This window comes from Lepisosteus platostomus, chromosome 4, assembly GCF_059453375.1.
Source record: "Lepisosteus platostomus isolate fLepPlt1 chromosome 4, fLepPlt1.hap1, whole genome shotgun sequence".
NCBI classification, from domain to species: Eukaryota; Metazoa; Chordata; class Actinopteri; order Semionotiformes; family Lepisosteidae; genus Lepisosteus; species Lepisosteus platostomus.
Window position 1 is genome coordinate 8,520,623 of NC_142614.1, and position 13,740 is coordinate 8,534,362.

The following is a 13,740-nucleotide window of genomic DNA, read 5'->3' on the forward strand; positions in this document are numbered from 1 at the left end:
GTCTAACACGGATTTCAAATCCTCAGGCATTTTATTGGCGGCCAAGGCCTCGCGGTGGATGCTGCAGTGCGTCCACTTCATATCTGGAGCAACCTCTTCTAATTCGTGCAACTACACCGCTGTGTCTGCCTGTCGTCGCTCTAGCACCGTCTGTACAAACTCCGACGCATTTTTTCCAGTCAATGCCATTCTCTTCAATAAATTCATTCAGAAGCTGAAATATGTGCTCTCCTGTAGTTCTTGTTGGTAGCGGCTCGCAGAACAGAAAGTCCTCATGCGACATGCCCTCAAACTCATATCTAACGTAAACAAGCAAATCTGCCAAATTGACGACATCTACAGACTCATCTAATTGCAGTGAAAAGAATCTGCTCATCTTAACGCGCTCTATCAGCGTACTTTTGACATCATCTGCCATATCAATAATTCTGCGAGTGACTGTGTCATTCGAAAGGGCCACCAGGTCGAGCTGTTTAGCAGCTTTTTCTCCACACGTAATAAGTATCAGCTCTTTTACCAATGGTAAACAAAGTTCTTCACCGATAGTGTGGGGCTTACCTGCTTTAGCGATCCGCAAGCTTGAGTAGTAAGATGCTTCTTGGGCTTTGGAAATTGGAGTGGCACTGTTTGTTATGGTGGACTTGTGCTGCTTCAGATCTTTAAGTTTCCTTTGAAAAAAATCAACAGGCTTATCCTTCAAGAGCGCATGCTTCGTAGTAAAGTGCTGGCTTCATGCTTCCATTGCTGAGAATCTCACAGCACACGACACACTGTGGTCTTGGGTCTTCCTCTGTCCCGGTGTAAGTAAATCCCAAATTTAGATCATTTGGATCGTACCGCCTTGTAGCCATCTTCCGACGCTTGCTAACACTAGCAGGTTCAGCAGCAGAGTTTGTCGGTGGCCGATGTATAATCCTCCTCAATCTCAACAGGTGTGCATGATCTGTCGGAGCTGGCCTCATTACTCTTGGTGTCTATTCCTTTCAGCCAGGACATAATACTTGATTTTTGCGAGGTATTCATTTTCAATCAATTGTTGACGAATGTGGCGCTGTTGGAGAAATATTTCCCATTTCCCCTTTAAAGGCAGTCAGAAGTCCATCTCAGAAGTTTTTCCTTCAAGCGCATGGATGCGAAACAGAGATACCTGATGTATTTTTCTCAAACTAACCCAGAACAGTTCTTATATATTTTTCTGTTATCTATCACGCTTTCCCATGCTTACAAGATTGGCGTGTTCCAAGATCACGCACGTTCTCCTACCTCCCTATTTGGTGGAGATAGCTTTTTTTAAATACAATTGGTCACTTACTTCATAGCATGCATTCCTATAGAGCGGTATAGAATTACATCATAACTCTGTGTCCACTCAAATTAGCGCGCGCTGTACCGTAGTACGTAGGCTGCGTATTGGACACGTATTAAAATAAAAAATATGAAAACCCATCCCGATTTTTCAGCGCACACAACACAGTTCCAGGGTCATATGGCTTACCACCTGGCGGCACGTACCAGAGTTTGAGAACCACTGTTCTAGCTGATAGAGTGTCCTGATAAGGAGCAACTCCCAATTCCTGATATTCTCCAGCAAACTTAATAACTGTTCATCTCTGGCGCCTTAAAGTCTGAGATTTCAAGGGAGAGTCTGATTCAAAGTTGGTTTACGACCCTAAGGGCATGGTTACTCATCAGCCAATCCGGAACTGGTAGGGCAGGTTAACCTCACGTGGATCTCTGATGCCCATGAAACTTTCAACCAATGAACAACCTGCAGTTCCTCTAGGTAAAAAGAGGCAACACGGAGCCCCTGGGGAACGGTTTGCAGGGCAGAACAGTTGGGGAAGCGCAGGAGATTCTCGCAGCGTGCCTGCTGGACATTCAGCCTCAGGGCTCCACCTGAACATCCTCAGACTCAGCCTGGACCACCACGTAACGGCCAGTGTGTCCGAGTGCAGGACTTTCCTTTGTTCTAAGAGTCGAGGACGGAGGTTGCCAGCGTGTAACCAAAGGATCCACCCGAGGTTAGCATCAGCAGCAAGCCTCGTGGACAGCTGAATCACTATTCAGAACTAGCGCTTCATCAGGCACGGACCGGTCTTCTTCCTGACCTGCTGGGACCCGCAGTCATTTTTCTCCTGTGCACAAACTCTGCTAGTAAGCCAGAACTAGCTAGCCGGACTTCAGAGAGCCCACTGCTAGAGCATCTCAGTAGAAATCTCTCTCACTACGTCGCAAGCAGCACCACTGCCTGGCACAGAGCCAGAGAGCGCTGATTGGCACAGCAACCAGCCTGCCACTGCGTCTTTGCGTCTGCGGGAGATCTGCATCCCCACAGATTGGATGGATACATGGAATCATGGACTCCATCAAATACCAGGAGATTTTAGGTCAAAATGTGGCTGCCTCTGCCAGGAGGCTAAGACTGGGTAGTGGTTGGATCTTCCAGCAGGACAATGATCCAAACCCACACAGAAATGGTTCACTGACCACAGAATCAAGCTGTGGGGTGAGCCGAAGAGGAGAGTCCACAAGCGAGGACCAAGGACTCTGAAGGATCTCAGATCCCTTTATACAGTATGTGTTCTCCCACCTCATCCAGCATTATAAGAGAAGACTCAGTGCTGTTATCCTGGCAAAGGGAGGGGTGCCAATAATTGTGACACGTGTGTTTTTGAGAAAAATGTTTGTTTTTTAAAAGGATTTTTTTTCTTTGAACAGTTTTACCTCACCGAAAGGTTAGATTTCTCTCATATTTTCAGTGTAAGATCAAGCTGATGAACAACAAAGACATTTTTCATAGCCTTTTTGGCTCATCTTTACCAAGGGTGCCAATAATTCTGGAGGACACAGTACATGCTCAAGCAGATATCTGAAAGAAAATCAAAACTGGAAATGTGACGCATGATTGACATCGAAGAGCTTGGTTTGTCGTAGAAGCAGTGCTGATTTAAAACTATGTAGTCAGGAAGACGCACTATTACAGAAGAAACATAGCATGGAAACATGAAACAGTAAAGCTAGGCATACGTCTGTAACACCCCCACTGTATCAGAAATTCATTGTTTTATTGATACATTAAAAAAAAACAACACTACCTTCCAATATTCACTGCAATAGACTGGTGTCCCATCCTGGGTGTACCCCACTTTGGGCCTGTTGCTTGCTGGGATAGGCTTCAGCTTCCCTTGCAACATTGTACAGGATAAAAATGTGAGAAAATCTATAGATGTATTACACAATTCCTATGACGCTACGCATGTTTCTTTTGTGTGTAAAATACAGGCTTAAGCAAGAAAAATGGGCGATGCACAGTTGAGTGTCACAAGAAAAACTAATAATTAGTAGGATTTCTCAACAGCTCGTCTACATGAAAGAACTTGAAAGCACTGAGCCCAACAGAAAGTGGAGACCAGCCGGTTCCTAAGCCGACACACAGTGGACCATCAGACGTGCGGGGGGGAGTTAGTCCGGCCGTTCACCGTGACAGCACGTGCAGTATTTGGACGGTGGGGTGAAAATGGAGAGCTTGCAAACTCCTCCAGAAGAAACCCCACAACGAATCGAACCCAGGACCCCAGAGCTTCAGCAAAGCAGTGCTAACAGAGAAGCATGCGTGCAGCCCGTTTTCAATCTGTTGCAAACGATCAAGCGCGGCTGCTAATGTAAAGAGCAGCAACGCCAGGCGCCTGTTTCACTCCTGAATCGGAAGGTGTGAGAACAGTTGTCTGCGCTCTGCGCGCGTCCGACATGTTCGCTGGGACAAAGCGTGTCTGCACTGCACACAGATCCGGAGAAGGAAATATCACGACGAGTTTCTCCCTTTCTCGGCTTTTAATTCTTGAAATCGTTCACCCAGCGCTTTTCCTCCAAATTAACCGGCGAAGCAGAAGAACATTCGAACGAAAATAAAGAAGGAGTTTTATCATTTACAAGACTGTAACTATACAATGGTCATTTTGGCAGAAAGAGACATTCACAGTTTTAATTCAATATTAATCTTAGAATTTATGTAAATTCAGACGTTTCAGGATTAGCTCTTATCTTATTTATTTTGTACATCTTGTCAGAAGCAACAGCTGTAACAGGAACTATTAGATACCGTGACCGCAAAATATAGCGAAGATCCTACTTTATAATATTCATTGTATTATACAATACTATATAACTACACTGGCTTTTCCACGGGTTGGATTCCATATCCTGTCCTCCTGCGTGTGAGCTGACAGAGTTCGGGTCCTCGTGAAAATCTTCACTCTACGAGCCTGAACGTCATCACGCGCGATAGTCTCGGTGGCTTTAAAAGGAAGGAGCTCGAAAACAGCAGGTATCGTGGTTTTGTGGGTTGTTTTCATTTCAAGATGTGGTTTTCTAGTGGTCTTTCCTTTCAGTTGTTGACCTTGCTGTTCCTCGCAGTTCTGTGTGATGCTGCGCAATGGCGTGCCCGGGCTAACGTCCAATCCGGCATCAGGCGCAAGGGGGTCGCCTTTCTGGACTCGCCTCTGCTGCCACGGCAGCAGAAGCAGCAGGTTATCCGGGCTGTGTCGGTGCAGTGTGGGGAGAGTACAATCGTGGTGCAGGTCAAGACAGACCTGTTCAGCACCGGGCAGCTGATCAACGCTTCGGATCTCAGCCTGGGAGACTGTGCGGTCACCAGGCAGGACACTGCGGCGCAGCTCCTGATCTTCGAGGCTGAGCTGCAGGCGTGTCGCAGTGTGCTGCAGGTAAGAAGTGGTTCTGTGGTTGGGCTGCTTCCGGTTCTCGGCTGTTGGGTGACTGGATCTGTGATCTGTCTAGACCGTGGATGAGCAACTGGTGTACAGCTTCTCTCTCAACTACACCCCGAAGCCGCTGGCCAACACCCCCATAGTGAGAACGAATGGTGCTGTTGTGGGTATCGAGTGTCACTACATGAGGTGAGTCCTGGAGGAGCAGCAGGGCTGACTGCCTGGAGCTTGACTCCCTGCTGACACCTGCCTCCTGTCTGCTAGGCTCCACAATGTGAGCAGCAATGCCCTGAAGCCCACCTGGGTCCCCTACACCTCCACCAAGTCTGCTGAGGATCTGCTGGGCTTCTCTCTGAGCCTCATGAATGGTAGGTCTCCCCTGAGATGAAGCACGGTGTGACTGTACAGGCAGTGCAGTTGGATCGATGGGGTCTGTGCTTGAGATTGGGGTTCCTTTCCCATCCAGATGACTGGCGCTCCCAGAGGTCCTCCAATGTGTTCTACCTGGGGGACGTCCTGAACATCGAAGCCTCCGTCACCCAGGCCAACCACCAGCCCCTTCGGCTCTTTGTGGACAGCTGCGTGGCCACCTTGGTCCCTGACCAGACCTCCACCCCCAGCTACTCCTTCATTGAGAACAAAGGGTGGGTGTGACCTCGGGTGGCTTGAGCTAGTGAACACTGCCTGCCGTCTCTCCAGTTCTACACTGCCTTCTCTCCTTTCAGGTGCCTGACTGATGCCAAATCCACAGGCTCCAGCTCGCAGTTCATGCTAAGAACCCAGGACACCAAGCTGCAGATGAAGCTGGATGCCTTCAGGTTCTATCAGGATGCCAGGAGCTCAGTGAGTACTTGATCCTGGTACCTTCTGCTTTCATGGGTTTGTGAGGGTTGTGGAACAGCATTTCCATTACAAGCCCAAGATGGAGGCCTGGGTGTAGCTTGATCCACTCGTGCTCTTGGCAGATCTACATCACCTGCCACCTGAAGGTGACTCCTGCTTCCCAGAGTGTGGACTCCCTGAACAAGGACTGCTACACTGAGGGCAGCAGGTCAGTGAGGAGGCAGGGGGCTGCTGTGTCCAGCTGAGGGAGCTGCTCTGACCCGTGTCCCTGCTGTAGGTGGAGATCAGTGGATGGGAGTGACCAGGTCTGCAGCTGCTGTGACTCCAGCTGTGTGCCAAGTATACGATCCAGGTATTGGGGTGACAGGAGCAGGAGGGACCTGGCTTCTACAGGGGGTAAGGCACCTCTGCTCTGCTGCTCATGGCATGGATCTCCTCAGGAAAGTGGGGGGTCTACAGCCAGGCTTGTCCTGCTCTTGTTGCAGCTCCTGAGTGGGAAGCTGATGCCACTGTTGGTCCTGTGTTTGTGCTGCAAGAGCAGGTTGCTGAGAGGCCAGTGGAGGCAGAAGGCCAGAGCTCCCAGCTAAGAGCAGAGGAGGGCAAAGCCACAGGTACTGGCAGGAGGTGCTGTCATGTCAGCTGGCCCCTCTCTGTGGCAGTGCCCACTTGGTGAGGCTCCTCTGTGCTTTCTTTCCAGGCCTGCCTGTGGAGGCTGTGATCCTGGCTGGTGTGGTGACTGCGGTGGGGCTGGTCTCTGCTGCTCTGCTGGGGACAGTCCTGCACAGGAGGAAGCAACACAAACCCATGAACTGACTTGATGTGAATGAGCAATAAACTGGTTGCAAAGGGTCTCTTGTCATGAGCTGCTTCTTGCTGTGCTGGAGGGGGGATCTGTATGGGTTGGGTATGAATGCTGTGCTGTCTAAGGCTATGGCCACTCTTCTTACAGCTCCTCCAGCAGACTCCTCCTGCTGTTTGGAAGAACACCAGCTGTTCAGGTTCCTGTGGGAGTCTCAGACTTGTTCCTTAGTATCTGCTCAATGGCAGAAGAGCAGAGACATAAAATCAGGGGGGAACAATAGTTACCCTTTCAAGCTTGCCTGGAGGAGAGTTCTACTAGAGGAGATGGCACAAGTGCTCCTGCAACGTATCCTTGGAGAGAGGATTTTAGGGCTCTTTTTCTATTGGGGGGGGGGGAAAGATGTTGAACATACAGCTATTAAATGTGGTCCTTAATTTGTCTAGAATGAGATTCTAATGTATTTGATCACTATACATAAATGGTTGGAGGTCTATCATAGATACCTTTAGAGGACTATTGTACATCAGAGATCGGTGTAGAAACTAGTAAAGACCCTTGTGTACTGTGTATGTATATTGGACGAATCACTCTCCCTTTAGGCCGTAGAATATGGGATTAAAATGTAGGAATTTCCGTGAAACTACATGGGGACGCTAGGGACCGAGATTCTCGTCTGTGCTGGTAGCGATTGTTCCTGCCCTTCCCAGGAGCAGTAGCATTTTACTCACAAACGGGTATCGTATTATCCAGCTTTAAACCGGTCACAAGGAAATGAATGTTTCTTTCACAAGGGGAGAGACCCGGTATTCTAGCGGTTTTGTCGACCCAGTCTTCCCCCGGGGTTTCAGCACAAAACGCTGAACTCGCGGCTTTAACCTTCTCCGCTGGCCGGGGGAGTCGCCTGGCCCCTGTCACAGCCGCCGCGTGTTTTTCTAGCGCTCTTTCAAGAAAACATTCGCGCCAAACCAGTGGACGAATTCATGTTGAAATATTCTTACATCTCACTCTTCTGCTCGTTGGGGAGAGTAATGAGCAAAACGATTCATTCTGTAAAAACGATGTTTAGTAATACAGCGCAAAAACGCAGTATAATGTACTCTGCGTCTTTTCAATTCAAATGAACGTAAATAAATTAAACGCCTGGCCTAGAAAATTAATTGACGATCGATTATAAATGAATTATAGAAATAAAGGTAGAGCCAAATTGATCATTTAGGAGAAGTCCTATCTTTTTCTCAGACGTTAAGACTTTTGTGTTAAAATGAAAAAAGAAACCTTTTAAAAATAGGGCTATATTTTTTTTCCTTGTTTGCCAAAATGGAAGAGAAAGAGCATCCCTGCAAGTGTTTAAAAGTTTACTAAGAAGATTAATAAAAACTAGAGAGTTTAAATTGCTTTTTTGATTAGAAAACGTAATAAAGATTCATTACTTTGGAGGCATGTGTCGAGTGTCGATGATCGTCCCCCCGTCCTCTATCTTGAAAAACAAAATATGGTAAGCCTAACTAACAGACGCCATAAATTAGTTTTGAGTCAGATACATTAGTCTAACCCGCGTGATAGCTCGTTCCAGTCGAACAGAACGCTCCGTGATTAATCAGCTGAGTCTGACGACCCTCTGAGTGTCCGAAATCCTCGTGCGCGCGCTCCGGCCCTACAGCCCTCCAATCGCTGCCCTCAGCCAATCAGGGCGCAGCGAGTATTTCAGGAGCTGAGCGCAGCTTGTTTGCCATTCCTCGGCGAGTTTCACGATGGAGAAGTTCATGATCAGAGGGAGGATGGGGTTGTGCAGTGTGGTGTTTTTGCTGGCGTTGGATTGGTCTGTAGCTCAGGTTCAGAAGTGCCTGGTTAATGACAGTGATAAGATAGCATGTGGTAACTTGACTATCAGTAAAAGTGACTGTGAAGCTAAGAATTGCTGCTTTGATCCGACCAGCCGGAATAGCTGTTACTATGGGAATGAAGGTGGGTTTTGGGATCTTGAGCGTCTTCTATGATGAGCTTAACAGGCTTGGTTTACCAGCTCTTGCTTTCCTCCAGTGACTGTCCAGTGCACCAGGGATGGCCAGTTTGTGGTGGTCGTGTCCAGGAATGCCACTAGCCCTCAGCTGAGCCTGGGTTCAGTCAGCCTGCAGGGGGGCAGGAGTCCCCCCTGTGGCCCTGTTGGCACCACTGCTGGCTTTGCCATGTTCCAGTTCCCAGTCAGTGCCTGTGGCACCAGCATGAAGGTGAGGGGCTTGATCCTTCAGCTGAGGGTGTTGCTGCTGTAGTGGTTCCTGACCTTGTTCATGTGCCCTTCCTCTAGACTGAAGGTGGTGCTGTGGTGTATGAGAACATGATGTCCTCAACATTTGCTGTGATTGGGGGGACCTGCTGGCTCCATCACAAGGGACAGTTTCTACAAGTGAGTGAGCAGCTGCTGCTTCCCAGAGCGTTCTGGTCTTGCCAGGTCCTGTCTGGATCCCATGACTGCCTGCTTCTCTCTCCAGGCTGTTCTTCCAGTGCAGGTATGCAAACGATGACCTTGTTCCAGTGCGGGCTGTGGTCTACACGGTCTCCCCACCCCCTCCGGCAGTGTCTCCAGGACCTCTCCGTGTGGAGCTCAGGATTGCAAGAGGTAGCTGTCCGGCCTTGGGCTGTGTGAGCCGAGTGTGTGGGGCTTCTGCTGAACCCCACTGCTGCTCTTGTCCTCAGGAGAGCTGTATGACTCCTACTACAGTGACCTGGACTACCCTGTGACCAAGGTGTTGCGAGATCCTGTGTATGTGGAGGTCCACATCTTGAACAGGGCTGACCCCAACATTGTCCTGACCCTGGGGGACTGCTGGGCCACTTCCACTCCCAGTCCTCTCAGCCAGCCCAGCTGGAGCCTTCTGGTTGCTGGGTAACCTGACCCCTGTGGCTCCGACTGGCTTGTCTCTGTAGTGTCCCCTTGTGGCAGGGCTCACCCTCCCTGTTGCTGTCCTTGCAGGTGTCCCTACAGAGGTGACAACTACCAGACCACCTTGATCCCTGTGGGCGGCTCCTCAGGGCTGCCGTACCCAACGCACTACCAGCGCTTCATGATTCAGATGTTCACTTTTGTGGATCCTGCCTCTCAGGTGCCTCTGATGGAGAAGGTAGGGAGCAGCTTGTGGGGAAGGAGGTGGTGGCTGGTCCTGTGCTGTGCAGTGACCCTTGCTGTGCTCTCTCCAGGTGTTCATCCACTGTAGTGCGGCAGTGTGCCAGCCGACTGCTACTGAGCGCTGTGTGCCCACCTGTGGCAGGAGGAGTGAGTTCTCTTGGGATGGGCAGTTGTGTGTGCCAGTCAGCTGTGTATCCTTTCCTCATGCTGGTGTCCCTTCCTCTTGCAGGAAGAGCTGTTGCTCAAGTGGCACAGGACTCCTCCAGAGAAACGGCACTGGTGTCCAGTGGGGAAGTGATCCTGGTTGGATCCGAGCTTCCAGCTCTGGCTCAAGTGGATTCCCATCTTGAAGGTGAGGGAGGGGGTTGGAGGCTGAGTGTCTGATCCTGTTCCCTGTGTCTGACCACTGACTAAAGCTCTTCTCTCCACAGCACCTCGGTTCCTGAGCTATGGGCTGCTGGTAGTTGCTGCCTCCACTGTGCTTGTGGTCTCTGCTCTGGTGCTGGTGGCTGTGTGGAGATCTAGACCTCAGATCCAGAATACCAAGCTGTGCATGGAGTGTGAATAAAGGATTTGCACTGATCTCTACTTATTGTGGCTTAGTATTGTTTTAGTGTGTTCCTTGGGACTATCATAGTGCTGGTGAGCTGCTAGATTCCTGGCTGTTTCTTCGGGAAAGATGTGGATCTGCTTAGCTTTTTGACAGCCAGCTAAGCTTCCTTTCCACATTTAGCTAATCCGTGTAATCCCTTCTTTTTATCCTAGCCCTGATTTCTACTTGCTTGAGCAGTGTCTGTTGTTAAAGAACAGACAAGCATGGCTATATACCACCTCCCTCATGCCCCTTCCAGTCCCTGTGGCTTTCAGTATCAATCCCCGCTCTTCTGTATTCCCTCTCCACTACCTTCTTGTGAGCTCTCTTCCCACAGTGTACTGATTTTGGGAGAGTTCCATCATTCTCTTTAATCTTACTGTGTGGATGTGTAGTCATGCACAATTGCATCACCCCTTGTTTACATCCTATGTGCCTGCATTTGCTTGCTTTAGCTCTTCCAGCATGCTCAGAAGAAGCTGGAAGACTCTCAGTGGGGATCAGTGTTTTCCAAATTTCATGTTCAAGTGCTTACACTTGGGGGTGGAGCCAGGAATTGATTTTTGGGTGGGCCTGTGCTCTAACTGGCTGTCCTGCCAGCATAGGGGCACCTCTCCAATTTGAAGAACTGTAGCTTGCTGGGGTGTACTTGGGCTTTCTTCTCTAGTTCCATCTAGGCTACACCCCTGCTCCCAGCTCGAGGGTTTTGCTTGGCCTGTAGATGATGGGTTTATCAATCTGTAAGGACTTGTCCGTTTAGTGCCTGTTCACAAATTTGAGTCACAAGAGCAGTGGTCTTGTAGTGAAATACTCCTGTCAGTAGTGAGAGCTGGAAGTGGGCTGCTAATTAACCTGTTGCCTTTTATTCTTGACTGAGTAGGTAGAGCTAGATTAATGCTGCCTGCTGGAGCACTTCAGGACCCTGGTCAGTTCCCTCACTCGGTCACCTTAAGCAAATGGGCTGCCTGAAATCCAGACCAGTCCCGGTCCTTAATGTTTTACCACGAGGTCGGTGCATCGTGTATCATGTCATCTTGTGAAAACGAAATGCCTGTGATGAACGCTGGGGGCAGGAATGTCTGTGCATTACTTCCAACAGTCATTGTCAGTGGCTGGCAGTTCTTTACCAGAGACCTTACTAAGAATCCGCTACTGCTTGTCTGTGTCCCTGAAAGCAGCCAAAGTGCCTTGCAGAAGTATTCAGACCCTTTTCAAATGTTGCTGGGTAACAAATGGTACTTGCACACCCTTTTCAAATCAGAATTGTTAATGCAAACTTACAGTGCCCTCCAGAATTATTGGCACCCTTGGTTAAGATGAGCAATAAAGGCTATGAAAAATCTTTGTTCATCAGCTTGATCTCACACTGAAAATAGGAGAGAAATCTAACCTTCCAGTGAGGTACAATTAGTCAAAGGAAAAAAAGCCTTAATTTTTTCTCTCAAAAACGCAGGTGTCACAATTATTGGCATCCCTAGAAATTCCTAAGAGCAAAATCTAATTGACATATATTCCCATTCATATTTGACCTTTTTAAAGTACACCTGAGTCTTTAGGAACTCTTAAGTGGTCATCCTTGACTTCCTGTTTCACTGCGGTATAAATATGAGGTAACAGGCAGGACAAACACCCTCAGTCATCCATCAACATGGGGAAGACCAGAGAACACAAAAATTAAATGAGACAGACCTTCATCAATCGGGCAACGGTTGTAAAACTTGCTTCACACCTGAAAATACCCATCTCCACTATAAGGGCAATCATTAAGACGTTTCAAACAACCGGAGCTCTGATGAACCTGCCTGAGAGAGGACTCAAGTGTATTTTGCCCACACACACAGTGAAGAAGATGGTTTGTGAGGCAAAACTTTCTCCAAGGATCACAGTTGGACAATTGCAGGAGTTGGTTGCATCCTGGGGTCACCAAGTCTCCAAAACTACAATTAGAAGCCACCTCTGTGCCAACAAACCATTTGGAAGGCTTGCCAGAAGAAAGCCCCTGCTGTCGTCAAACCACAAAAGTAAGCGCCTGGAGTTTGCGAAGTATTACTGGAACTCTGATTGGAAACGGGTTCTATGGTCAGATGAGACAAAAATAGAGCATTTTGGCAACAAACGCCAGAGGTGGGTTTGGCATAAAAAGAGTCAAGGTCATGCAGAAAACGAACCTTCTCCCCACTGTGAAGTGTGGTGGTGGATCTGTGATGTTGTGGGGCTGTTTATCTTCCAAAGGCCCTGGGAATCTTGTTAGGATACACGGCATCATGGACTCCACCAAATACCAGGAGATTTTAGGTCAATATCTGGCTGCCTCTGCCAGGAGGCTAAGACTGGGTCGTGGTTGGATCTTCCAGCAGGACAATGATCCAAATCCACACAGACATGGTTCACTGACCACAGAATCAAGCTGTGGGGTGAGCTGAAGAGGAGAGTCCACAAGCGAGGACCAAGGACTCTGAAGGATCTCAGATCCCTTTATACAGTATGTGTTCTCCCACCTCATCCAGCATTATTAGAGAAGACTCAGTGCTGTTATCTTGGCAAAGGGAGGGGTGCCAGTAATTGTGACACGTGTGTTTTTGAGAAAAATGTTTGTTTTTTAAAAGGATTTTTTTTTCTTTGAACAATTTTACCTCACCGAAAGGTTAGATTTCTCTCATATTTTCAGTGTAAGATCAAGCTGATAAACAACAAAGAATTTTTCATTGCCTTTATTGCTCATCTTAACCAAGGGTGCCAACAATTCTGGAGGGCACTGTAAGTTTGCATTAAAAAATGTGATTTGAAAAGGGTGTGCAAGTATCGGAAATTCATTGTTTTATTGGACCATTTAAAAAACAACACTACCTTCCAATATTCACTGCAATAGACTGGTGTCCCATCCTGGGTGTACCCCACTTTGGGCCTGTTGCTTGCTGGGATAGGCTTCAGCTTCCCTTGCAACATTGTACAGGATAAAAATGTGAGAAAATCTATAGATGTATTACACAATTCCTATGACGCTACGCATGTTTCTTTTGTGTGTAAAATACAGGCTTAAGCAAGAAAAATGGGCGATGCACAGTTGAGTGTCACAAGAAAAACTAATAATTAGTAGGATTTCTCAACAGCTCGTCTACATGAAAGAACTTGAAAGCACTGAGCCCAACAGAAAGTGGAGACCAGCCGGTTCCTAAGCCGACACACAATGGACCATCAGACGTGCGGGGGGGAGTTAGTCCGGCCGTTCACCGTGACAGCACGTACAGTATTTGGACGGTGGGGTGAAAATGGAGAGCTTGCAAACTCCTCCAGAAGAAACCCCACAACGAATCGAACCCAGGACCCCAGAGCTTCAGCAAAGCAGTGCTAACAGAGAAGCATGCGTGCAGCCCGTTTTTAATCTGTTGCAAACGATCAAGCGCGGCTGCTAATGTAAAGAGCAGCAACGCCAGGCGCCTGTTTCACTCCTGAATCGGAAGGTGTGAGAACAGTTGTCTGCGCTCCGCGCGCGTCCGACATGTTCGCTGGGACAAAGCGTGTCTGCACTGCACACAGATCCGGAGAAGGAAATATCACGACGAGTTTCTCCCTTTCTCCCGTTTTAGGCTTTTAATTCTTGAAATCGTTCACCCAGCGCTTTTCCTCCGAATTGACCGGCGAAGCAGAAGGAGTT

At 48.4% G+C, this 13,740-nt stretch overlaps 2 protein-coding genes across 2 annotated transcripts; both read left to right on the forward strand.

Annotated features, from left to right (window-relative positions):
• The first annotated feature begins 4,358 nt into the window (after positions 1-4,358).
• LOC148672427 (zona pellucida sperm-binding protein 3-like) lies at positions 4,359-6,416 on the forward strand. Its single transcript, XM_088627253.1, has 9 exons — positions 4,359-4,721; positions 4,795-4,913; positions 4,989-5,092; positions 5,191-5,368; positions 5,450-5,567; positions 5,690-5,775; positions 5,845-5,963; positions 6,053-6,178; positions 6,265-6,416. Exons 1-9 carry the CDS (start codon positions 4,359-4,361, stop codon positions 6,378-6,380), a joined length of 1,329 nt encoding a protein of 442 aa, XP_088483379.1. The 3' UTR covers positions 6,381-6,416.
• A 1,392-nt stretch (positions 6,417-7,808) lies between these two features.
• LOC148672428 (zona pellucida sperm-binding protein 4-like) lies at positions 7,809-10,081 on the forward strand. The gene is made up of 7 exons (XM_088627254.1): positions 7,809-7,864; positions 8,859-8,986; positions 9,064-9,253; positions 9,341-9,488; positions 9,565-9,640; positions 9,723-9,845; positions 9,925-10,081. The coding sequence occupies exons 1-7, from the start codon at positions 7,809-7,811 to the stop codon at positions 10,059-10,061; spliced, it is 858 nt and encodes a 285-aa protein (XP_088483380.1). The 3' UTR covers positions 10,062-10,081.
• Positions 10,082-13,740: the final 3,659 nt, after the last annotated feature.